The 26,238-nt window shown below is 39.3% G+C and overlaps 1 protein-coding gene across 5 annotated transcripts in view; it reads left to right on the top strand.

Annotated features, from left to right (window-relative positions):
* LOC100650807 overlaps positions 1-26,238 on the top strand; it is a 587,269-nt gene that overhangs the window by 232,652 nt on the left and 328,379 nt on the right. For all 5 annotated transcript variants that reach the window (XM_048405682.1, XM_048405681.1, XM_048405684.1 and 2 more), the window contains one exon: positions 21,447-21,509. In XM_048405682.1, the coding sequence (XP_048261639.1) occupies positions 21,447-21,509 (63 nt within the window). The remainder of the gene's footprint in view (positions 1-21,446; positions 21,510-26,238) is intronic.

The following is a 26,238-nucleotide window of genomic DNA, read 5'->3' as shown; positions in this document are numbered from 1 at the left end:
TATATGAAATAATGAAAACATGTTTTATATATTATATATATAACATATATGGCATGTAACAAGCGTTTTTATTATTTTGTTCAACCTTTGTACATGTACACTTATATACTTCTAAATTGTACGAAATGTTACTTACATATACAAATATTATATTTGTATTCGACACTTATTGAAACATAAATTATAGCTTGATATCGTAAAGTATATTTCCCACGAAGTATATTTGAATACTGTAATCTAATACTTAATATCTTAATACTTCATTTTATCTCAGGCGATCATATATGTTTATACTTTTAACTAATAGATTTAGTAATATTGTGGCCGGTGAACTATTATGGCCAGGTGTTCGAGTGCTTACAGAAGCGTAGTTAGCGATATCAAACACTTAAACATCGACCAGATACGTGAAAAATCTTCGATATTATACATTGCGGAAGACATTGAACTCGATCGTTTAGTCGTTGAATCGTGGAAGAAGCTCAGCATTCTCGGTACCGAGGTAATAATTTCACGCGGAAATAGAGGCGTACGAGAGAGAAACGAGCCAGTCGTTTGAGAGTTCACGTCCACGTGAACAATAATAACATCGATCTAGCACTCTTCCACGTTTTCCTCTCGATCTCGTCATTGCTCGATCGTGCGTGCAAAATGGCGAGCTTTCTTCTCCCTCTAATGCTCCCACTCGTATTCTTTTACGGTTATCACATCGCTGGTTGACGATCGTTTCAAAGCGTGCGCGATATCTTCGCTTTAATGATCCTCTTAATTGCTAGCCGTAGCACCAACTACTTGGAACTTTTCATGACGTCCTTACCGGTTGTACTAGCTGGCTACTTAAGCTAGAAATTCGCGTAGAATGTCGTATCGTTTTTCCTCTTCAGACCGAAATATAATATCGTAGAAATTCGCTGTGTTAATGAAGAATTCTTGCTACGAAACGAACATGGAGAGAGCCGCTCGAACAGTGTTTTCTCTTTGTAAAGATATTGTGTTAGACGAATAAGAAAGTTTGCAATTAGAAAAAGAAAAAGAAAAGAGAAAAAGACAGGTCGTTGCTAAATGAAGGAAAAATGACATTGTATTATGGCGATTCATAATATGGTAATAAAAATGTGGCTGATAAGATTTGAAGAGTAGAATCATGTGGCTATATTTTATAACTTTTTCCTGGGGTTATGTTAGAGGCAACTTACTTTGTTTTAATTCTGTGTTGGAAAAATACTGTTCATGTAGGTTTAACGGTGAAATAAATTTCGTGTTGCATGTTTATTTGTACTTTTTAGAATGAAATATACGTTTACCCATATTAAATGGATTACCGAGAAAAAGTAAATTTCCAAGACAATAGAAAAGAATATCACGTATAAAATATAAAGAAGAAATTCAGTTACTGTGTAACTTAAAAATATTTTACAAGCATTTTATATAGCCCTTCTTAATTCAGGATTAAATTCTAACATTTAAATACACCATATATAATGCCACTTCTCTTATCTGTTAATGCAAAATTTATAATATAACCAGCAGATATTTATCAACGAACGATCATCGAGTTTGTCATTAGAGAAATTAATAAAATTGAGTATAATTAGTAATTTTGTTAAGCTGTAAAACTAAGAACGAAGATGAGAACGTGGCGAATTTTTAATCGAACTGGAAACTCAGTATTCACGGTGCGGCCTGGGTGTTCGCGAACATTTGCAAACACTTAAAGCGGCGAAGACATTTCGTCGCGCTGAAACACGCACGAACGAACATTTTGCGAGTTCAGATGGCGTATCAAAAGCCATTCGTGCTTCTTCGTGCGCGTTTAGCATCGCATCGGGGACGCCACGGTGAAAATTTTGCGCGAATGTTTCCGAATATGAGCCAGGACCGCGAGCAGCGTACGAAATTAACTGAAGTTCGCCGAGCGGAACTGCCGCGATGGAAATTTCTAAAAAGATGCCATTGTCGCGTACTCTCGTGTCATGGTGTAACTTCCTACCGTTCCTCTTCTCTAAAAAGGACTATGATCACGCGGTTCCTGTCCTACTTTCAGTTTTCGAGATGTTACCTTTTTTTTAAGCTTTGTCACGTTTATCTGTCTTTCGAAGCCACGGTGAAAGTTTCTTCAGAAAAGATTTCTTCAAAGAAGATCCATCTTAAACGAACATTTATCGACTAGCATTATTATCTATGTGCAGAGAACGAGAAAACGAGATCTATGTATTTTCTATCGATATCACGGATTGCCAATCGTTTCTCCAAAGCATCACGATCTGACACGATCGAGGTCTGACCTCTCCTCGAGAAATCAAAGCTGCTGGATTCTATCTAGAGAAAACAGAACGTGGATTATGAAGAAGATACTACAGGGTCGATGAAATCGGAGGGTGTTGACCATGTCGATCATTCGCCTCTTAAAATCCTCTTTATAACCAGCTCTGGACAGAATCGTCTTCGGGATAGTCATTGCTATGAAATCTTGGCAGTCATCGGGATATCTGGTACATCGTGCGGATCCTTAACTGCCTGAATACTCGAATGGATTGGCCGATGTTCCTGTTCGGCGATGCATCTCTAAAAATAACCCTCAAAAGATTTTTCTTTCAACCTCTCATCCTTTCTCTCTTTTCATACGTGCCGAGAACTTGCGAGACTGTGAGCGTCCGTGTACACGGTACGTGCAATCGGAAACGTTGCTGCGTTTGATTATAATTACTTAATGCCTCTGTCGCTAAACTTCGATCGTTCCTGTTTGTTTACCTTGATTTCCAGCGACAGGTTTCATGATACGATGGAAACAGATACACATTATTATACAGCTGGATAATACGTAACGAGTAATGCGACTGATTAGCGAGATCTAACGTTTGTATCGTATTTATAATCTGACGTGGCTCCGTCTGAAAGTTTAAATTGTTTCAGTTGTTTATAAGACTTGGTCAGTTCCACTTCGTATACATTTCATGATTCCATCACACGATTACTGTTCAATTCCGAGAAGCGAAATAGCTTGCGCCTATGAGTTCACTTATTCCAAAGAGGTGACATTAATAATAGGAATTTTCAAGGTAAATTGAAAAGAAAGCAACTTTTCTAATATATATCATCGTTCTTTTTCACTTTTCACTGAGAGCACAATCGTATGCACTTGTTTACGATGCTGGAAATCCGTAGATGAAAGAATACGTCGATACAGTCCAGCACTAAACGATACGGTTCATCTAGAACCGTTGAATCGTTTCTTCGTTCGCAAAATCCGATAAATCGTGAATTTACCTCCATGGTAGAAAGCTAGCACAGTGTATCACAAGAGAGTGACACCGTTAGTAGCGAGTGTCAGCAGCAACATTAAGATGATATTACGATGCATAGTGACCTTCGTCATCGGTGTGGCGCGGGGCCTTTAATTTCACCGGACGGACGGTTCGCTCGGCTCTGCCACAAAGTGGTTGACAAATAAAGCTGCTGGAGTGGTTCGAACGAGCATCCCGCGAAAACTACCGTCTAGATAGATCCCCTCTGACCATCGCACGGGTGTGTGGATGGTGTGGAGCACTCTTGGCTGTCGCATCCTCGGCCAAGAAACCGAGAGAAGTCAGAGGAGGAGCACGCCAGATAAGAGACGCGAGAACGATGGAAAGAGGCAGATAGAACCGAGTGGAAGAAGAGAGGTGTGTCGTGTTTTTGACGATAGATAGGGTCGGTTCTAGCATTTTGGCGACACTCCAGCATCTATATAAATACCACGGGGAGTCACCACTCGTCCCTGTGGCGCTGGTGCTCGCGCGCGTTTATGTGTGAGCTTCTCTTCTTCGCGTCTCGCGTACTCGACACGCTTCGTTATTTTTCCCTTTCTTCTTGCTCCCGTTCCGACGTACGTACGTTCTGTTCATACGTACGATCGTGTACGTTGGTAGCCTCTTCTTTTTTGTTTTCTTTCCTAGTGTCAGCTCGCGCTTTTTGTCACCGTTAACCGGCCGCAAACTGCGATCCGGCACATCCCTGCAAGCCGAGAGTCAAAACTAATAAAGAGCGAGCGCGCGAGCGACAAATGACACGCGTTTGCTACTAGATCCCGTAATTCGTGTTATCCACGAGCTGTTGTCCCGTTCCTCTTTCGGAGTTTACTGGCGAGCTTGTTTTGGAATTAATCGCGATACACTGTTTTGTATCGGATCCATGGTTTTACCGTGATTGATTTCGAACGTAAAATATATGGATAATTTATTTCGCATTGTTGTCGGAACAAGAGTAATATCAGGCAGATATCTCGTGTCTCAGTAAAGAGAAGCGTATATCAAGCTGCGTTTGTTGGAATAAATTGGAATTCGGAATGTATGTTTCTTTTTTCTATGCCTTTTTTTCGTGTAAAAGTTTCGTACAGAAAATAGAGTTTGAAAATGCACGGAGTACGGTCGCGTTCAATCAAAATTCGGTGTAATAAACATCGCTATAAATACGTGAAATTCGTGCGCGATTTATAGGAGCAATAGCTCGTAATAAAAAAAATGCCCCATATCGGTCGGAAATTTCCGTGACCTCTTATAGTAAAAAAAAAAAAAAAAATCCGACGTATTTGAAGAGCTTGAAGAGCTACTCAAATATAAACACGGCGGAAGTGGTATCCGGTCCGCATATTTTCATACACGATATTCTCGAAAACGAAGGATCGTACGAAATGTCATTTTTCATTTCCCATTTACTTTTTTCTGAAAAACCTCTTCGTTCGATGTTATATCGTAACATCGATTATATCGGTAAAATTCGAAACCAAATTACACGTTCAACACGACTATTCATGTTACAATATTATATACAATTTCAATTGATTCGAAATTTTATCAATGTGATAGTCATAATCGTGACAGTCATATCTCATTATAATACGGATTAAATGTCAAAATGTTTTGTACACGCATAATATATACATAAATATTTTCTGTAGTAAATATATTACTTTCGCGAGTTACTGTGCTTTAATTCCGAACAATTTTCAACGCGCCGAAGTTTGCTCGTGCTTTTTCATCTAGAGGAAAATTAAACGTCAGAGTGATCACGGGAAGACGAGAAAAAAGCAAAAAGAAAGATATCCAGAATTTCATTGTGACGCCAGTTTCACTTGGAATCGCAGGTTCCGTCGCGCCTCTGTTGCTCCTTCGCGAAACTTCTGCCGTCTCGAAAATCCAGGCACGAGTTATATACATGAAAAATGACAGTCCTGTCCGTGGAAGCAGCCACTTTCCCGCGACATCCTCGATATTCGCTTATTCTCGAAGGACGTGGCTTCTCGCGAATGGTTGAATGGGCCGACACAAGACGCATAGGTATTCGTTGGAAACCGTATAAAGACGTCGCGAAAGCAAGTACGGCCGGGATCCACCTGGGAAATTTAAGAGAACATTCTATCGCGCAGTTATCACGAGGATACGTGGCGGGAACCGACAACGTTACTACTTCTTCTTGACCTCGTTCAAGTTTCGCGAGCTCCTCGAGGAAGCCCGACCGCTTCGTTTCCAGAATTTATGTGCCGACGTTGAGCGACTCGCCGCGATCGATACAGCTCGCTCTCAGATCTCTGATTTTATTTTATCTTTTTTCCTTTCCTCTTTATCGGTTTCTTCTTTCACGACTATTTTACGATCCTTTATAAGATATCGTTCGACGTAGCGTTTTGTTTATTTTAATTTATTCATTTTCATAAATACGATTTGCATATCGTACCGATGAAAGAGGAAGGACGAGTCGTTATCGAGCGTGTCATGGACAAGATTGTGATCTCTAAACGCGGTTAAACGGTCGGAGACTTTGAAATCGCTTTCACGAAAGGGAAAGTAGCGTGATAGAGAAAATTATAGATTAGAATAGCACGCTAGACTCGTCCGTTGTAATTTTCGTGACCTCGATGATATCGATTCTCCTCTATCATTAGTTTGAAATCGAAATTGAAAGGGAGAATAAAGGAAAATAGGAGGAGTATTCGTCGTAAAGTGATAGGAAGTCGCGCCATTTATAATCATCGCGTCGCGTTCGTTTCGTTAAAGTGCTACAGATATTGCTTACAATATCCTCTATTATTATTTCTATATTCCTTGGCTAATGGACGCCGTTCACGTGAAGTTACTGCATCCTTCTTCTCGTTCAATTAACGAAGTCTTGTCGTTTTATTCTTAGCTTTATACACACGCGAAGTCCGTTACATGCCAGCCGGGTTTCACTAGGCGCATGTTCTAGACTTTGTAAAAATATTGCTCTCGTAGAGTCGTTGGAATGTAAACGAACGTCTTGGAATTATAGACCGAGCAGGTGTAGAACCGTTTCGTCGTTTCGACGAATGACGCGCGCGCGAACCATCGTCATGGTAGCCGCTCGGTACACGGTACCTCTACTGGCAATAGACGTTTACGATCGTCGGTCAGACGTATTTTCCATGAAGCGACGCTCGATGCGTGGCCCCGACAATATTTTCCATAGAATTTTCAAAGAGCGATCGACGCCATCGTGTAACATATCACTCCCATTTTTTCTAATCGACCTCTTTTCACTCTTGTTTGTCACCATCCCTTTTTTCTCTCGACCCTTTTCTACTATTTTCTCTCCCTTTCCCCTTTTGTTTTATTTTTTCGATTTTCTCTTTTTCTTTTTTTTTTTTTTTTTGTTCGTTTAATCCATTCATACGGCTTTGATCGGTCGCTGTTGATTCCGAGGCTATTTTTAATTCGAGGTTAATAACGTCACGCTGGAGATGCTTAAATTAATTAATCGGCCGTGTCGTCGACGTGCAGCCTTTCTCTTGGAAAAATGAATATCGAACGATGCGTTTTAATCGATCGTTTCTTCGTACATCCTCCGTCTCGTTCCTTTATTTCTCCTCTTAATTTTCTCTGGTTTTTTATAGTCATCTGGCGTGGTGCGAATTAATCCGATCAATTTGACTCGGTCGTGGTATGAACGAAAAGGGTTAAAACTACGAAAGAGGAAGATTGTTGATTCGATCAACGGGCGATTATTGACGGAATTTCGTAATAAAGCGGATGGAACGCGGAAAATTTCGTTATTTAATTACATCGCTTTAGCGTGCACCCGGCAAGAATTCACAGACTCTGTAGAATATTTTCGTTGTCGACGGACAATTAGCGGTAAAAATGCTACGATTTGCGTCAGTCTGTCGTCTAATGAAATTTCTGCGGGCCCAGTGACGTTGGACACGCGTTACTGCCAACGGTGTCAGAAACGAAATGGAATTTCAAAAAGTCCAACGCGCCGTGGCTTTTAATTGGGGATGTATTATACCGTGGACGAGCTAACGTGCCTCTATTTATCATTTCGCTTCTGGCTCTGCTTCTGTTCTTTTTTATTCTGTTTTATAGTCTTGCACGATGTACAGGCAGTTTGAAATAAATATCGTAAAAATGTCAGTACTCGAAACACGTTTTTTAAATGAATGCCGTATTGTAGATGGTATGGTTAAAATATTGTGTATGGTTTATGTAAAAATTGATTACTATATGTACGTATATTAGAGTAAAATATATAAACAATACGGTTTTTTGGATACTTCGGACGAAGATAAGCAAATATCTCTGTAGAATTAATCGGTAATGTATTTTCATTGTCTAGGATTATTTATTGTCCTTCCACTAAATTTCTCATTCCTCTTTTTATAAAACTTCAATCACGATGAATTTCATTATTCTGATCGCAGCCTTTGTTGTAAGAATGACATTCGTTATTCATGTCAGGAAAAGAAAAATAAATTATCGAGTGATCTAATAGAGAAATTCGATAAAGGTAATTTACACGCTCACATAATCCTGGATATAACTTACGTGTAGGAAAATCACCTATGATTCTTGTACACAGGATCTTCGAACGGCTTACTAAAATTAAAACGAATTTCTCAATAGTATTTTAACAACTTTACTACCAATATTCGAATATTGAAATGTCGTCTTTCTTTTCTTATCATATACAGCCAATAAAGGAATCCTTTTCAGAATTTCGCAACAGTAGAAAATTCTTTTTCGTTGTACACGATAATGAATAAATCACATACCACGTCAAATTTGAAGGTAAAAGAATAGAAGATAAGACTTTCACGATTAATATATTTTAGTCTCTTAACACGTATCGGTCGTAAACGGTTACGTTGGAAAACTGACGAAACCAGAAGCGATATTTCATCGCCCGATACGGGAAACACGACTTTCGAGGACATCGAGAAACATGACGCATGAACTAGACGTGTAGCCGCATAACCGCGCAATTTGCCAAGAAGTTGGTGGTGTGTTGAGCGACAAATCAAGGCCGGCGTATTCTCCCCGTGGCAATTTGCGCCCGGCGGCGCTCTTGCTCCGCTTAAAGGAATTATAAATCGCGGCTCGTTCACCGACCAGTCGTCCGAGCGTGCTATGTGTATCTCTGTTTCTCTGAGGACGCGTGTGTGTGTATAAATCTGGCATGCCACTGTGTACGCATCAACAAGTCCGTTGTCGTACAATTAGATCTCTATGCGACATCGCTATGATCGTTGTTCCGGACTGTTGTCACTTCCGTTAGCTTTTCACGTTGTTAATTTTTCGGTGGATTCGATAGGGAAATACAACCGAAAGGATTTCTAAAGATAGGATCTATAAAACAGAAGATGAATCAAGTAAACTTCCTTGGAAGTTTTGATTTTACATCTTTTGTTCCTTCTATATTCACGAAATAAGTACGATTTTTATAATGATTTAACTATACGACCGGAAAATGAATTTTGCTTTTATGCATTTTTCGTAAATGCGCGAGTATAGGTATCTTTTCCCATTCAGAGAGCTTCTGAATTATGTTTTTCTTCAGTGCTCGCGAATTGCGCTTGTGGAATACAATTTAATAATGGATCGAGTAATTTTTGCGTTCGTTTATCTTCCCTCGAGATAGAAATCGATCGAAGAAGTTGGTCCGATACTGCGATCATACTACCTTTATGTAGTCATTATGTTTGAAATGTGTTCATCAGGGGTACTGAGTTGCAGGCTAAAGGAAGCAAGGTAATTTGTTACGTGAACGGAGGTAGATAATCTACCATAGCTGTGTATCGCTAGTTCTTATTTGTATTTCTTACGTTTAGTTGACAACTGACATTTTCCCTACAATCAGCATGTTATGTACATTGTAATCGTTGGTTTTACGTATTCGCGTTTGTCGTGTATAAAACAGGTATTTATCAAAGGTCTATAGACTGTAGTTTTAACCGCAGACGTGGAAGACTTGTTCTCAGCGTAATTTACTTCGTACGGACTTGCAACGTTTGATAATAGCGCGTTACACGAAACGATCCTCGCTTCGTTTGAAGGAACGTTACCTGTATCTTATAATTCGTATCGTACATAATCACGGGAAGCGTATAATAAAGTTGTCGTAAAGGTAGATAGCTGCACCGAGTAGAAACACGATTACGAGCGGTTTGTAGGGCACATTTCTGCAGGGGCATATCCTTTACGTTTACTTGGTACACGTTTTATTCGTCTCTCTGAATCAAAACCTACATTTTTGCTCGTCATTCCAAGAAATAATATCAATCTTCTAAACTCAATATACTTTAAAATTCTTCAAACATTGCAAATACTTGTCTTATAACCAGCAGGTCGATTCACTTTTACGTTTCTAGGTAATTTGCATGAAGAAAAATTGTTCAAACATCAGAAATGATTCTCTTTCAACCATATCGTTGATTCACTATCCAGTACCATTTGCCAGGTAATTTGCATGGACAAAATTCTTCAAACATAGCAAATATTTTTTCTTCGTTCACATCGACGATTCACCATCGGCCATTATATTTCTGGAAATTTGAACGAATAGGAATTCTTTAAACGTTACAAATACTTTTCTTCCCACGGAATATTTTATTGCAGATGGTACGCGTAGCTAAGAATCCTCGAAACGTTATAAATATTTCTTTTTCAGCAATCTTCCTATACATTAAACGCTATGTTTCAGATTATTTGAGTAGAAATATCGTACTGTGAATGATACGAATACACAAAAATTCCTTCGACGTTCGAAATACTTCAAAATACAAATAAATATTACATTCCAGGTAGTTTGTAAAGTCAAAAATTCTCTAAATGTTTCCGTTACCTCCGCAGTTCCTCGAAACAGAAATAAATGTTATATTCCAGCCTAAGTAGACAACGATCTGTCAGATATTAAAAGTATTTCTTTTTCAATTATCGTATTATAATTAGAAGGTACAAAACCTCACGAAACCTTATAAATATTTCTCATCCATCCATCTTCCGGATTTCACCGTTAAAACCTATCCAAACTATGGCGTAACAAGCGGGCAGGCGCACAAAGCGCAAACACCGCCAGTTCGAAATTGAATCTTCACCTCTAATCTCCCTTCTCTCGCCTTCTTTCCCGTGTTTCGTCCACGAAGAGCTTTCACGTAACCAGCCACGCGTCCCTCTGAAGCTCGAATGTTGGAAAGGACGTTAGCGAAACTACTGCGTGATTACGTGGTGCTTAAAAGCTGCTCGGTTGTATGTGCGTGTCTATGTATAGGTGGATCGCGCATGTGTCAGGTTACGTTATTAAGGAAACACCGGCGGCAAAATGTACGGACAAAGGACCGGCGGTGGAAAATGTTTGAAAGGACAAACAGAAGAGAGAGAGAGAGAGAGAGAGAGAGGGAGAGGAAAAAAGACGAAGAGAAACAGAGGAGAGCGAAAGCGAAGGCAAAGCAGCGATGATCGATGACTCTGTACGCGCGCTATTAGCATGACAATGCACGCGCTCGGTGCTGTGCTTTCGAGAATACTTCTCGCGAGTTCGTTCTCGTCTTTCGTCATTCATTGTTCGAACGCCCGCGTTCTTCTTTTTGGCTACGTCTAATGCTCTCTTCGATCGACTATAGTAAACGCATGCTGTGCTCGTGGTTGTTAGGAAATAAAACATTAAGCATCGTTAAAACGTAATCGAAGCTCGGCAATTCGAATTTCAAGAAAGAAGTAAAATTCTCGATTTCTAGAGGTTTGAGCGTGAGTTAGAGAGGTTTAATGAAAACAATTTAAACAGGCCTTGTGCCTTTCTAGTTATTTTTTTTTTTTTTATAGTCAGTTATGTTTCTTTCTTTACTCGGTTATGTTTTCCTCGAGACATCGATTGTGAAACACGAATTTTTCGAACAACTCGGTTTAAGCGAAGCTTCGACGTGAAGCATATTCGTTGCTAATAAAGTAGTTACTCCATTTTTACAATTGCGTATCTTTCCTCGCCAGAAGTAGCTTTACTTTAACCGATAATTGTGTTTCAGCATATTGACCATCTTTTTTTTTCCAAAAACCAGAGCAAAATTTTTTGTCGAAACATAAAAAGGTACAAACGCGATAGCCGCACTTACATTTTCTATTTATTATTAGACGACGCAACGTATGCATCAGTAGCATTGAAAGTGTTAGTTTGAAAAACAGCTTGGCGATTGAAGCCTGAACGAGATTTTCAGTTACCCGCATTAACCGAAAAGAAGAGGAAGTTGTAAATTTGAAGTTAAGACGTGCGGTTTAAGATTGGGAAGTTTATGCAAAATGGCGAAAGGTTTATGATCATATGACGACTGCTGTCAGTTATGGGGTGATAAATTAAAATATATGTGCGTTCTGAGTTTCGAGCAGCCTTGACACCGTTTAGTGCAGTTGTTATAATGTTTCATTTGATTATGATTCTTTAATTCCACTGAAACTCTACAATTTTCTATAATTTGAATTTTATAAACTCGTAAAGCTTCATAGATATTATATATTTTAAAACACATCGTATTATACAGAATTGTAAAACATACAATGTATTTGTAATCTGTCCTCCAGTTGCATGTCATTCTATTAATTACCTCGATAACATTTTGTCTTATCTTACGTGCTCGTGAGAAATTTAATAATTATTCCTTGTTGAACACGTGTCTCTCGATTTAGATGTCAGGTAGATGGAGATCAAAAAGCATAAAATCTATCTATACGCATGACGTAATTGTAGCTCTGGCTGACTAATGCATAACATTTCTACTGTCAGCTTCACGTTCGTCACTCTTGTTTCAAACGTTACTATAATCGCGACATTAGTAGCTACGCTGTCTTATACGTTATAACGATACGTTTTATTCTGCTCATAGCATGCAACGAAGAGGATCATAGGAATTTTATATAAGACTATTTGCAGAGAATCTTTCAGCTAAAAATAAACGGAAGCTATTTAAAAACGGATCGATGAATCGAAGGAATTTTCGATGTTCTCGACCTCAGAATTCTCAGTTTTACCGCTCTGAAAATAACTATCAAAGTAAATTACATTCGAAAGAGTTATTCTGCCCGTGTCAGATAAATTTTGATTCAGTTTCACGTAAAATTGGAATATTTCGTCTTGGTGCATTAAAACGTACGAATAGACGATAGTAGACCATTATTTATTACACAAAAGATACCTTTACATATAAAATAAAATTATTTCTCCCATAATCGATATAAACTCGGTAGAGATTTTCTATAGAATTAGTTCTAGTTTTGTAATATGAGCTTCGTTTTAATCGATAATTATAATAGCGCTTAAAAAAAGAAGAAGATGAAATAATTCTTTTATCTGACTAGAAAATGTACTCAACGTCTATAATATTCACCATGGATCTATAGATTATTTTTTCGTAAAGCTTCTCGGTTACTAAATCTAAAATGACAAGCTGTCAGTAAAGAGAATATTCAAACATATATTCTTCATAAATTCTACTTTGAAACTTGAAACTACTATTATTTCAATGAGATCACGCGAGAAAATGATCAACGAGCTTCTTCATTCGCCCATCATCCATACAAACTATGTTCTAACTCTCCTCGCGGTTCTCCTCGATACAAACGTGTTGATTCAATATACAAGATCGACGTTCCATTTTTATATTTGACTATACGATACGTATCGTTTTAACAAGATTATGTTTCAATCGTTCGAAACGTGTATCTAATGTGTTGTGATTTTCGTAACCGTGACCTATGCCTACTCAATCCTTTTAAAGGCAACGAGGCATCGATCCGCAGTAACCTTGCAAGTCAATCAGTCGCTGGTCGAAGTGCTGACTTAATTGAAAAAAAGATCAAATTCTCGAACGATTTTAATCATTCTCCTGGTATTCACTCGTCCCACGTTTCTCATCTTCTTCGTTACTTCTATTTCTCCGTTTCGCACTGCTGCTCGCTGACTCATCGTTCCAGCAGAAATATCGAATCGATCGAGGAACAGGTTCGTTTATTATCGTGGATTATTTAACCTATCGATCAAGAAGTTCATATGTGTATCCAGAGGTATATTACCAGTCGCTCTTTGCGCCCCTTCTTGATTCTAAAGCCGTGGATGAGATACAGGATAAACTTATCGTTTAGTGCAGTTTTTTGATCACTTCGAGGAATCACGACTTCTCTTATCTACTTCAGTGTTACATAGTATGATTCGTTACTAGACTTTGCACGTTTACGCAAATTCATATTTTTCTGTAAAAGAAAAATAAAGAGAAATTAAAATACGAAGCGATCATTTTGTATATTTTTACACAGATAAATTTCCTATAAATCAACCGTTGTAATTGACAATAATCGATGCAGTGGCACATAAAGGCTCGTGTGATATTCAACGTCTTTCGACCGAAACCTAACTAAAGCTAAGATACAACGTGTACAAGGCACATTTCACAGAGTCACGAATCGAAGTAGATTTCGATCTTTATCCCAGCTTCTGTATCAATTCTCTCGTCCAATCTTTCAAACAAGTAAAGTTCTACTGAATTTCTGCTGAATTTCTACTGAGTAGATACATCACCTACACATATATATATATGTAGATGTTACGAAGTCAGGTTTCTTCGAGGTGCGCACCTTACGAGGAACGATGCGTTGCCTTTTTTCGTCATCGTGGCTCCATGAATCACGAGTTTAAATTAAATGCCGGCGAAACGCGCGTGACGAATGACGCGAGGCTGCTTAATTATGCGGTAAAAAGCGAGCGGCCGTGACGACGTCGCGGCGAAAGAATAGAACGGCCCGGCGCAAACGAACGTCCGGCCAATGAAAATGATGAAGAGGAAGAACGAGGAATGGGCGAGAGAACACGGTCAACACACGCTACTCGCGAGGACTTTTCGTCTTGCTCTCTCGCTGCCTCTTGTTACCCGATGCCGTCGATGTCTGACAACTCTGCGGCCGTCTAATCTCCGCTGTTCCCTATTTTTAACAGCCCTGGCGCGTGTCGGCCATGGGACAGAACGAGAGACAGACCGAGAACGAGGGAGAAAGAACGAAGGTGAGAACGAGTGAAATATAAGGAAAGAGAGAGAAAGGGAAAGACGTAGCGGTGAATTATCGTCGAGGCTGCTGTGCGTTCGCTTCTACTGACAATCGGTCGGCCATCAATCACCCGGCATACTTCCGTTTGTAGAACGACCCAGAGCTGAGCTCTTTCTGTCGCCCATGCCCCTTGACAAGGTTTTAATGCACTCGATTCTTTTCGTTAGCTCGTGCCGACGCGACGCGACGTAACAAATACACGGAACAGGAAGAGCTTTTGACGGACGTGATGCTCGTCCTTCCTTTCTTCTTTTCCTTTTCTATTTGACTTGCCGATGCTGCGTATCCTTCTCTTACGATCGACGTGACGTGACGATGCTCGGGCGAAGAAATTGCGGGACTCTTGGAAATGGATTTGCTGACAGACCGTGGAAGAAATATCGACTGCGCTTTGATTTATCGTTGTCACCCTATTGACGCGCATAAATGTGTTAATTAATGGCTCGTCTTTAATTTGCAGCTAGTCAATCGCTTGGTGTATCTAGAGGGTTCGAATGTTGGTTTATGGATTATAGTTCGATGATAAACAGGAAGTAGTACATTGAAATTGGAAATTCGTATTTGCTCGAGGTTAACTTTCGAATGGACAAATTTTTCTTTCGTTTATGGGGCAGGAAGTAATTAAATCTTTTTTAAGAGACAAGCTGGGTATACTTGGGAACTATATATATATATAAGTCAGTAGTGGTAAAGCAAAAAGTTATTTTAGTAAGAGAACAACAAGAAAGCAGCTGATCTTTATAGACTACTAAATCTTAAGTGGCTCTCTTTCTCCGTCCTATCGACTATGTCGACGTCGCGCTCGTACGCGTACGAGGAATTACAATTTGATTTTCCTTATCGATACGGTACCCTGTCGTTGAACAGGAATCTCCATTTTTACGACCGCGGTCTTTGATTCGCCAAGACCGGGAAGCGATAAAGGGAATGAAAGACGAACTACAAGTGGATGGAACACAGAGAAATGTAGCAGAAAAAGAGATACGGCGACAGAAAGGGCGAAATAGGGAGGGACTGAAGCGCGGAAAGGCAAAAGGAAGGCAAAGCCATTCAACGACGTTTCTCCTATAAATTGAAGAACTTCCCGACCTTCCGGTACCCGTACGGGACCAAATTCCCGCGGAATTATTTAAATCGTCTCCGAAGTCTCCTTAATATTGAGGAACGATTGTTGCGTCGTGCTAGATGTTGTAACAAGTTGAAAAGATTATCCTACCTTAATATCGTTGAAAGTATTCTTTACTGAATGATCTAGTTTTTCGATGGAATTTTCGGATCACCCGAAATCTGAATGAGAAAAAAATGTATAAAACCGTAGTTTCATTCTTTTTCTGTTGAATTATAAAGTAATTTGTGTAAGATTGGATTGTTCATTAGAAACTAGAAATAGATCTAAGAAGAGAGAAAAAGAGAGTGAGAGAGAGATACTTACGTAACTCTGTCTGTTTTTATTTTTGGGTTTAGGTTTAATAAAATCGAGGTGAGTTCAAGCCAGTTGCCTTTCTTTGACCCGATTTTTCTTCGTATTTTCCGGAGAGAAATAGATAATTAATGTTCGATGAATATTAATATAATAGTGGACATTACGTAACAATCGTATCTCGCCACAGCGTTAACGAAGTTTCTAATTATTTTATACAACACACGTAATATAATCATAAAACATTTTTTCGTGCCTCGATACTTCCCCTTCTACGAAATACGATTATTCTTGAATTTGATTGTATTTTCAGGCAATTTTTCAAATATCCCTCTCGTATTTCATTTCCATTCTCAAAGTGTCAGTTGCTTGAAACAGAGCAGATCAGAATATGCAAAGCCTCGTTCGTTCATTTCACGTTTTATACGCTTTTCCTTATCACGTTTGTGATTCATCGACGGCAACATAGTCGCGATGTCGGCTGAGATTAGGGGGTTCGGGATATTAAGGAGCGTTTCCACGATTCCACGAGTAAATAGGTCAGCGCAGGTCGATAATTGGACATCGTAAATTGCCGACTCGCCGGAAGACGATCCTGTGGCCCACGGAATCATGTCGTTGACGAAAAGTGGTCGATCCTCGTTGTCAGTGCTCCATCGTAAATTAACGGCAGACTCTTTTACGACGTCCCCGCGTTTCGATTTAACTTCTGGCTACATTCTGTAACTTTGCACCCTGACTTTGTCAGACGACGTCTTTATATCCGCCGTTTTATTGCCGCATCCACACTTGGCTTAGCCAAGACGCTGTTTCGTTCCATGTTAAATCATAACAGTAACTGACTCGGTCGACGTATTGCAAGCAAGCACGACGACGATCCAAGAATTCGTTTAATTGAAGGGAATAAAATTTGAAGATCTATTGGAAACCTACAGTGGCTACAATGTACATTTGTACATATATTTATTTTCCGTATTTTCCAACCAAGTAATTTCTTTTAATGGAATTCAATATTTTCACGATATGGATATTTTGCAGTCACATGGAATTATCGCTAAACGATACGAAATTTAATACATTTGTACCTATTTAATTGGTGTATAAATGTTATAATAAATACTAGATATAATATCAATTCTGTAGCCATTGTAACTGTTGAGGATTGTGGATCTTAATCGCCGAAATAAAAGTAAAGGAACACTAAGGTTACACTTAGAATTCATATGAAAATAGTTTTAGATTTATTTAATAAACGATTTCCTGGATCTTCGTCGATATACATTTGCACACGTCTCGGCACTTCCTTTGTCTCGCCATCTTCCATATCACACCGCCAACGGAACAGTTAACGTTCATCTGTTTTTTCCAGACGCTGTACACACACATACTTCCATACACTACGCGGCTAATCTAGTCTAGCACATAAAGCTATACATATCTCAATAGTAACAATAGGAAAATTGAAAAGAGAATTTCTTCTAGGAAAGAGATATTACATTCAATTGATTTGATATTGTGCATGATTCTATTTATAAAATCGAGGAAGTTAAAACGTTCCTTCATTCTTAGAAGATGAAAATACATATGTAAGAATGTTTTGAGTTTTGACAGTATCTTAAATTTAAGTGGAAGGAATGGCTAGATTAAAATATTTAAACGTTGTAATATATTACATGCACTGTATTTGCACAGTATAGCAAACGATATTTTTGTTCCCCTAACGGAAATTTTACTTCTGCCGACTATACATATGCTGTGAATAGCTGATGGCTCACATGGAACATATTAACAGGCATAATACTCAGCGTGTTATTCCGATTTTATGCAACGGTAAAATTTTACTCTGCATTCCTGTAACACAAACGTTTATGACAGATTGAAAATACCTCTTCCCATTTTAAAACTTTGGTTTTCGAGTTTGTTTGAATTTGTTGAACCATCATGCATCGAGATAATATTAAACTTGAGGAGGGAAATAATTTGTTCTAAGAAAATACAAATTTTTTAGAGTAATCGTGTATCAAAGCTAATAATCAGTTCACTTTCCTCCGTACAATGCATATTAACCGTAAATTTCTTTACACATTGGAAATAAAACTTGTTCTTTCTTTACGTATCTAATTATAATATATGCATAGTCGTACCCACGATACTCTGTCTATCACAGAAAATTTGCATCAGGTGCGATAGTATTTTGATATTTAAAATCTATAATACTATCTCGTATTCCAACGCTTACGGTCTCTTTTGGCTGCTCTTTTATTCCACTTGAGACATCATAAAACGATCTCCAGCCTAGTTCATCGTCGTACAATCATAGCTCGTTTTATTTATAATCAGAGTTTCAAAATATCTAATGTACAAAGGTTAAAATCAAATTTCGCTGCGATGCGTGCCTGTAATGACACCCGAAAATATTCGAACATTTATCACAGGTAACTTTTATATTACTCTACGAAACAGCTTGGAATTTCATTTCATTATGAAATTTAAAATATGACGCGTAATATATTCATAGAATGTTTCTATAAGTGTTCGAATACTCTCTTTGCTCAGTAACCGTGCAACGGGACTGGTGTGTAAAATATGCTTGGCCGAGAAATTGTTGCTTGGCAGATGGGGCAAATGGCGCTATTAAAGCTCGAGGTGGACCACTTCCACCCCGGAAGTCGCTGCGCGTAAACAAAATACAACCCAGTTTCGAGTCGTTCAAGGTTTCTGATTCTTGCCAAGTTTAGAGGTCCGATGGTGTTCGTCTTCGAATCACTTAGCCCGCCGACGTTCCCATTTTTGCTGAATTTTTCCACTATACGGTTTCGTGCCATCTATCTTCCCTAATGTATCCCGGTCGCGATCGCGCGACAAGAAACCGTCGAGCGAACGAACCTAATAAATTACCGTATTGGAAACGGACTGGAACTTGAAGTTGCACGCGTAATTCATCTCGTGCCTTCTAATGACTAATGCGCCGATCAACCTCGTTTGACTTTAACTAACGCTTCGTTGCAACTTTCGTCACGGCTTGTCACGCGTTACGGACTTCTGATTATAATTAATCAATGAACGTCGCCTTCGCTGCATCTTCGAAGGAGCACGAACGTGTTTAAACAGACAAAACTGACGTCTCTAACGAGTGAGGATATGTAGGATGAATCGCGAAAGCTCTTGATGACTCGCGCACATCTTTCACGAGTATGTTGCATGTGTTACGTGAAACATTTCGTGGTCTCGTTAACGTGCTAACAGAGTAAAATTATCGTGATTATATCGGTAAAGTTTCAATGAAATCTAAACTTGTGCAAGGTATTTGTTGCAAATGCGAAGGCATCTATTAATTTACGATGAGTGAACGGTAAACACGTATAATATATCCGTTCATCTTGAGCCACTATATATATATCCATAGAGTCAGAGAAGATGGTTATTTCTCGCAAAAGGGAACTACGCGAAGTTTTATTCCAATATTTCATCGAAACATAGTACGCGAATAGAGGATCAAAAGATGTTGGAACCGTTTTCAGCTAGTAACGTACGTAACTCAACACCCAACTAGTTGACGAGATGACAGATTCGTTTCAGAAATACGTCTGCGGGTTGAAAACTGATATTGTGTAAGGAAAGCCTGTCAGACTGTCTTCTTCTAACGAAATCTATTAAATCTCATCTATATCTGTTTAGACTCGTTCATTCCTCGAAATAATAACTGTACCCACCGATACAACCACGCCACGAATACTTTCGTTCCCTCCATTGCGTGTATCATCGAACATACAACGTCCCGAACAACGAACATGTTTTCGAACTCGTCCATTGTATAAATTTACCAGACAGAAACGATCTAGCGCGAACATGATTCGGCGGACATCTTCGCGAGGCGAACTAGCAGGAACGACAATACAAGCTTGAATTTCGCAGCATCGTAAAATCATGTCATCCGCGTGACAGAAATTAAAAACGAGCCTTAGGTCGTTTAACCCTCGTTTTACGAGCTGTCCTCGATCATCGGTATCACCGTTTCAAGCCGAAGCATCGTCGCGCTTGTCTCCTATCAGAAATTACACCCTCGTCTCGCTTCACACCTCCGAGCGACTATTCGCGGCCTGACTTTGCCTAAGGCCAAAAAAACCACGATGGCGGAACGAGGAAAACGGAACGGTGGCAGTTCACGCTTTGCTTCGACACGTAAATTTATTCAAGCATAACCGATCTGGCAGACGTTCAAGACGGACGCTCCAGCTAGTCTGAGAAGTCCGGCACAGTTTTACGATCAAAGTTCGGAACGACGCTTGCACCCAGGTTGCTCTTTCGCCACGATTCCGTGGCCAACGTCGTCTTTGTGCCGTTTCTTCGTGTCGAACCCCTCCCGTACGATACGCTCCGATGATTCTCGAGCGCGTTTCCGTCGTCCGTGCATCGAGCACGAAATTTCCATCTCGATAATCCTGACTGGATCGCGTGAGATCGCCATGGACGACTCTAAACTGGACCGACCAACGTTTCCGCCGAATCGAGACACGATTTTTACCACGAATTACCACTAACGTTGCCTTTTTGCCGAGATCGATTTCGAGTTTGGCTGGAACGTGCTTTCGTTTGGAGTCTGCGCCGATAGGGTTGCTTTTATTTGCCTCGATTCAGCAATCGTCGTGGTTGCGAGATACGAGCGTTTTCTTTTTGCCGTTTCGAGTTTCAGCATGATTTGCGTCCTCGTCGAATAGCCGTTACTTGGTAGAGAATAATAGGAATTTTAAGTGAATTGTAATTGTTACATTTGTAATATTATCGTTCTTTCAAATAATTTATATTTTTCAATAAGATCGCGTGACGAAACTTAGCATAGGATGTATTATATAGCGTAAGAATAAGTGAAAAGGGTAGTATAAGAATGTTAACTTCGCTTTAAATTACTACTTTCGCTAATGTGTTTGAACATGTACTAAAGCGGAATTTATTTTTCGACGTTCCTTTTTAACGCTAACGTCTCACCCTTTGATTTCTACCTTCAAGCAGAAATGATTAAAAAAGTTTCTAAATAAATAATTTTCCACCTTGATGTACTTTAACGATTTATACTCCATTAAGGAAATTATCGTTACCAACGATATCGATATTTCGCTATATTTCTCTGATATTTTAGCGGCATTAGCGCTGCCTAATTAATGTCCTCGCTTGACGAGACGGTTTCGAGGGCCGAATAAGAAACATTTTCGACGAGACGAAATTTTAATTGCGACCGGCGGCGATTAAAACAAAATCGTGTGCCCAACGTCGAGTGCACTCGTGTTAGCCCTCATTTACCTCCGCTCTTGGGTGAATTCGCTGGGCAAAAATGTTCCTGTTACCCTTCCACTTTTCTTCCCATTGCGGTTATCTTTTCCTCCGATCGTTTTAATTTGTAACTCAACAATTTAGAAACTAAAATACTTGTCGAGTTCAATCTACGATATTAACGAATCGGTTGATTCAGTTTTTCTACGTATTCTCTGCGTTTGATTTTTGCCACGTTAATTTCAATTGCAAATTTCGATGATTAACGATCCGTTGGATATTTAATTGTCGTGGCGATTTACGCGTTGTTTCCAACCACGATATCACCAATTTCGTTCGTAATTAGCGACTGGCTCTGCTATTTCTCATATTAACCGACAATTTTTTTCTTTTTTTTGTTGTAGAGTGACAACGGGCTAGTGGACACAGATCCAGGTCGAGTTAGCAGCATGACAGCCATCAACTCGGTATGTAATTAATGGAATCTTACAGACACTGATGTAAAAGATATGCCGTTCCTTAGCATCAAATTATACTTTTTAATATTCTAATTGACGAACTAAAATCTACACTTCTCTGTTTACTTGATTAAGTCTGTCTATTTGATCTGCTTATTAAGACTATCCGATACATATCTTTACTCTATTCTGCAACGTAATATCTGATATACCAGTAACATTAATTACCCGATCTGTTTTACTAGACAACTTCATCGACAAGTTTTATTTATCACTCTAGCTATCTGTCTATTTCTTTTATTCGCAAATGAACGTCACATCAGTGGCACAGGTTATTAACGAAGGAAAGAAACGTTGTTATTATATCTGAATCTTTCACGAAGAGTAGAATTCTACTAGACGAATCTTATTATTTCTTCTATGTCTTACTCGACATCTTATTATTTTCTGTTTCGTGTTTGAAAGAAGGTCTAACTGTATATTTCTTACGAGACACGTCATACTTCACACAGACACAGATTAGAATTTCTTTTCTGCCCTATATATCTTCTACTACGTATTATATAAAATAAATACGCGATCGACGTGTATCGAAGCCAACAGACGTTTATCACAAGTAGAAGTAAATACAAAAATTTGTCTAATTAAAATCTGCAAACGTAGCCACCTTATTATCCGCATTTCCAAACGAATGATCGAGCGTACGGCACTCGAAGTCCCTCTCCAGTCGCACAAACTCGCGCAGTTTGTAAACGATGAGGCATCAAAAGCGACGAGCACCCCTCAAGCGAGGGATGCGATAAATCAAGTTCCTCCTCGACCGATCCAAAGTCGCTCGATTCGAGCAAATTCTCTGTTCGATCCTCGAGTAGCTGCACGTGACGCGGTCTCTATAGTGGTCCGATCCATAGAAACTACCCCGATGGAAACGGGATTCGCGGTAGTATGGAAATGAGGAGCCCGAACGTAGTTGGCACAACTCGTGGGAATCGTTCGTCGACACGGCGCGACGTGCCCTGTCGGAAGACTTACATCTACGAGCTTTTTCCATCTTTTTTTATCAAAAAGTCTTGGAATTCCGCGTCGATAGGCGATTGAATGTATGAGAATTCCAGTGGACCATTCGGTGACCGACGTCGAGGCTACGCCCTCTAACCTACCTCTTTTCTTCGTTTCATTCTCGTCGCCATTCTTCCTCTTCGTTTGTCGCGTTTCATGGAACTTGATGTACCAGCTATTTGATGTTACCACACAGAAAGTTGGTTGGTTTTTGCGGTTCTCTTCGTACTACGTTGAAACTGATTAAATTGTTAACTAGGTTCTTTAATTTAATTGGTAATTTTTAATTTGGTTAAAGTAGAAAGTTACAGTGGCGAAAAATATTTCATTTAATAATTTAGTTAGCGCAGAAGATTGAGAACCATTTCTTGGTGGATGCTTTCACGTTCGTTCAGGCATAATTTGACGAGTTGATACGCGAGTTTTAGGAGGGCATGGTATTATTTAGCAACGATGCGAGTGTTTCAAGAGCGCTGTAAGTTAGGAAGTGAAATACGCCGGCGGTCGAGACTAAATTCCATTTTAATAGTTGAAACGCCTCTGTGTAGTGAGTACCCGTGCTTTGGGAGTCATATTTTAGCTGGCGTCTCGTACACGAGCCATAAGTTGGCCGCGCGTTTTGACCGCGAGCTTCTTTTTAACCTCGCGCTCGTTGCTGGGACGACGTTTCCGCGAATGATTTACCGATTCCGTTTCTCTTTTTTCCAACGATTAAATAATCTTCTCCTATTCGATTCTTATTCTCAAATCCGATTTATTATCTTTTTTTAAATTAACATGTTGTGAGCTGACAAATTTAACCAACTGGAGTCTTGAAATCCGATTAAATTTCGACGATCGCGTATTTTCGCGCTGTTCCAAAATGACACGACGATGACCAGCACTTTTTCTTCCGAACGTCAATGCATTCTAATCGAACAATATTCTCCCTGATGGAGCGTCGATGCACGATTAACGCGCGATTTAACGTGCAACCCAGTTTCACGCTGCAAATAACTGGACACAACTATCTGGTCGCGAGGTGTGCAACTATTTTTGAAAAGGCCATGGAGTAAACAGTGTGTCCAATTACTTTTAGAATTACCGAGTAAAATCAAGCATCGCGATACATCGTCAGCTTATAGGTTAATGGTGTATCGATAAATTCGAATGATCCTGCCTACCACAGTTGGAGTGCGGAACTGTGAAAATTTACTGCATAAAAATTGCAATTATGAATTTGTTTTTGTACATATTTATTATTATAAGAGGATAAATGTTTATCCTCTTTTTGGACATGAATCTTCTTCTGATTTAATTATTAATTATGGATTAGTGCTATAGGAAACAATATTTTTATATAACGACATTCTAAACGTACCTTTTTCTTTACATCTGGGTTTATACGCAGCAGATGGTGACCGCAGACTTTTGATTCTTAGTTTGATTCTTGTTAGTTAGTTTCTTTTGATTCTTGTTTTAAGAAGTTAAAAATATTTCTTCATAATTAAATTCTAGCGAAGTCGAAACTGTGTCTTTTACGCAACGCTCTGAAATTGATTCCGAAACGAAGCGGAACGCGAACTCGAAACCGATGACTCTTTTAATGAAATTGTAGCCGAAAGACGGTACTAAAGGACGCCAAGGAGGAAACCAGTTTAAATAAAGACCGCGCATGTGGGTCAGCCGGCGTGGCGTGCATCGTGCATGTGCGTTACGCAAGCTGATTCCGCCGCACGCATTACTTGCATCGAGCTTTGTTAAGACGCGTCGGTGGTGCACACATGCTGCATCAACCGGTCGCTCCTAATGGTCCCGAAAAACTCGCCGACATTTATTATCCGCGTACGTGTCACCGTTTATTTCATTATAAACGATGCTTGAAGACAGTAATAACGTTATATAAAACATTCTGAAATTCCATTAACACTGTAATGAGACACGACTATCATAATTATACCGACCAAATTTAAAATTAATCTAAAAATATTTGTAGAAATTACTAAACATTTACTGTAAACGTATATTTAGTAAAAAATAGTACTATTAGTAATAGTAGTAGTAGTAATAGTAGCAGCATATATATATATGTAAGTATTCGAACGATATTGTAAGTCTTTGTGTGTACGATATTTATTAGTAGTTTGACGTAGTACAAGTTCTTCCAACATTTCTTGCTTCTTTAACACAGATATAAACTGCACTGAAAACAATTAGCCTGGCTATTATAAAATGGCAATGTCGAGATATCTCGCTACCACGTTCATGCAGAAAAGTTTTTCCAACATTTCTTGCTTCTTTAACACAGATATAAACTGCACTGAAAACAATTAGCCTGGCTATTATAAAATGGCAATATCGAGATATCTCGCTACCACGTTCATGTAGAAAAGAATTTTTCTTAATAAAACTAGCACCACCTAACCCGTAATTGTATAACGAGGAAATGTATCGAAAATCGGATAGAAGAGTAGAGGGAAATCAGTCGAGCCACGTGTTGTCGACCGGCTAAATATTTACCCGCATGCTCTTCCAGTCAGGAGGGTTGTCACATTACAGTTTTCGAAACGACACGACGTGACGAAGCCCGCGCTATATGCGACACGTTTTATCTGTTGCCTTTCGTTCCTTCTCTCCCTAAAGATAGGGCGAGTTTTACGAGCACACGGCGGCAAAAGCCGTCTTCAGAGATCAAAATATCGGGGACGTCGTCAGCTTGTAAAAGCGAGTAAAACGAGCAGAACTCCCTAGTCAATACGACCATGGTTTCTAAGAAAAATCGAATATAATGGGCTCGTAAATTATCTATAGTCTACGATGTCACCGTCGTAGATGACTCTTAATTATACGTTCCCCTTTGTGCACACGTACAGTGACTATCTACACGCTAAGAATAGATAGAGCGAGATATAGATGGAAAGTGATACCGATGAATAAACGTTCATACAGTCGGATGTTTTTATTTCATCGTTCGGCTCGGTACACGTTGCGTTGAGAGCTTTTTAATTTCGAACCGGTTCGCGGGGTCCTGGTTTTACAGATACGTTGAACTTCAGAGGATCGATTGGTAAGAATGGTACAGAAAATTTATCTTGTGGGTGTTCGGCTCGACGATTAATTTTATCTATGTGAACAATTACTAAGATTGCTTGTGAAAGTTATTTGTTTATTTGATTACATCTGCCTATTAGAAGCATGTTTTTTATGATTCGAATGACAAATGTAATCTATCAGAGAATTGTTAATGTCATATCAGTAATTGATCACATATATGTATCAATTATCGATTATATATATGTTTTTCGGGGTTAAGGGAGATTACCAAATTTTTTAAGCTTTCTGTTTCTCTATCCAAGTCTTCCAAGATTCTTCATCATCAGAGCTTAGACACACCAATGCAAATAAGTTCAAATTATTTGATCAATCTTCACGGTTTAAGAAAATTTCTCATTAGGATTTTCGAATCATCCTTCACAGTCGACAAACAGGGTTGGGTGCTGGAAGTTGCATAAATCGTCACCCATTTCGTCGAATAGTGACTACGGTGTCCCTTGGGATGGACTCAGGTGCTTCGATCTGCACGAAGGGTAAAATCCTTCGTCTTTCTTTTCTTCCTTGTTCGGGTACTTCGTTCCAGTCGCTTCCTCTCTTGCTCCGCGTTCTTCGTTCTTCCATATTATCTCGCGCGTCGTACTCACGA

This window comes from Bombus terrestris, chromosome 5 (genome assembly GCF_910591885.1).
Source record: "Bombus terrestris chromosome 5, iyBomTerr1.2, whole genome shotgun sequence".
Taxonomy (NCBI): domain Eukaryota; kingdom Metazoa; phylum Arthropoda; class Insecta; order Hymenoptera; family Apidae; genus Bombus; species Bombus terrestris.
Note: the sequence above shows the minus strand (reverse complement) of the source record. Positions and strands in the feature narration are given on the sequence as shown.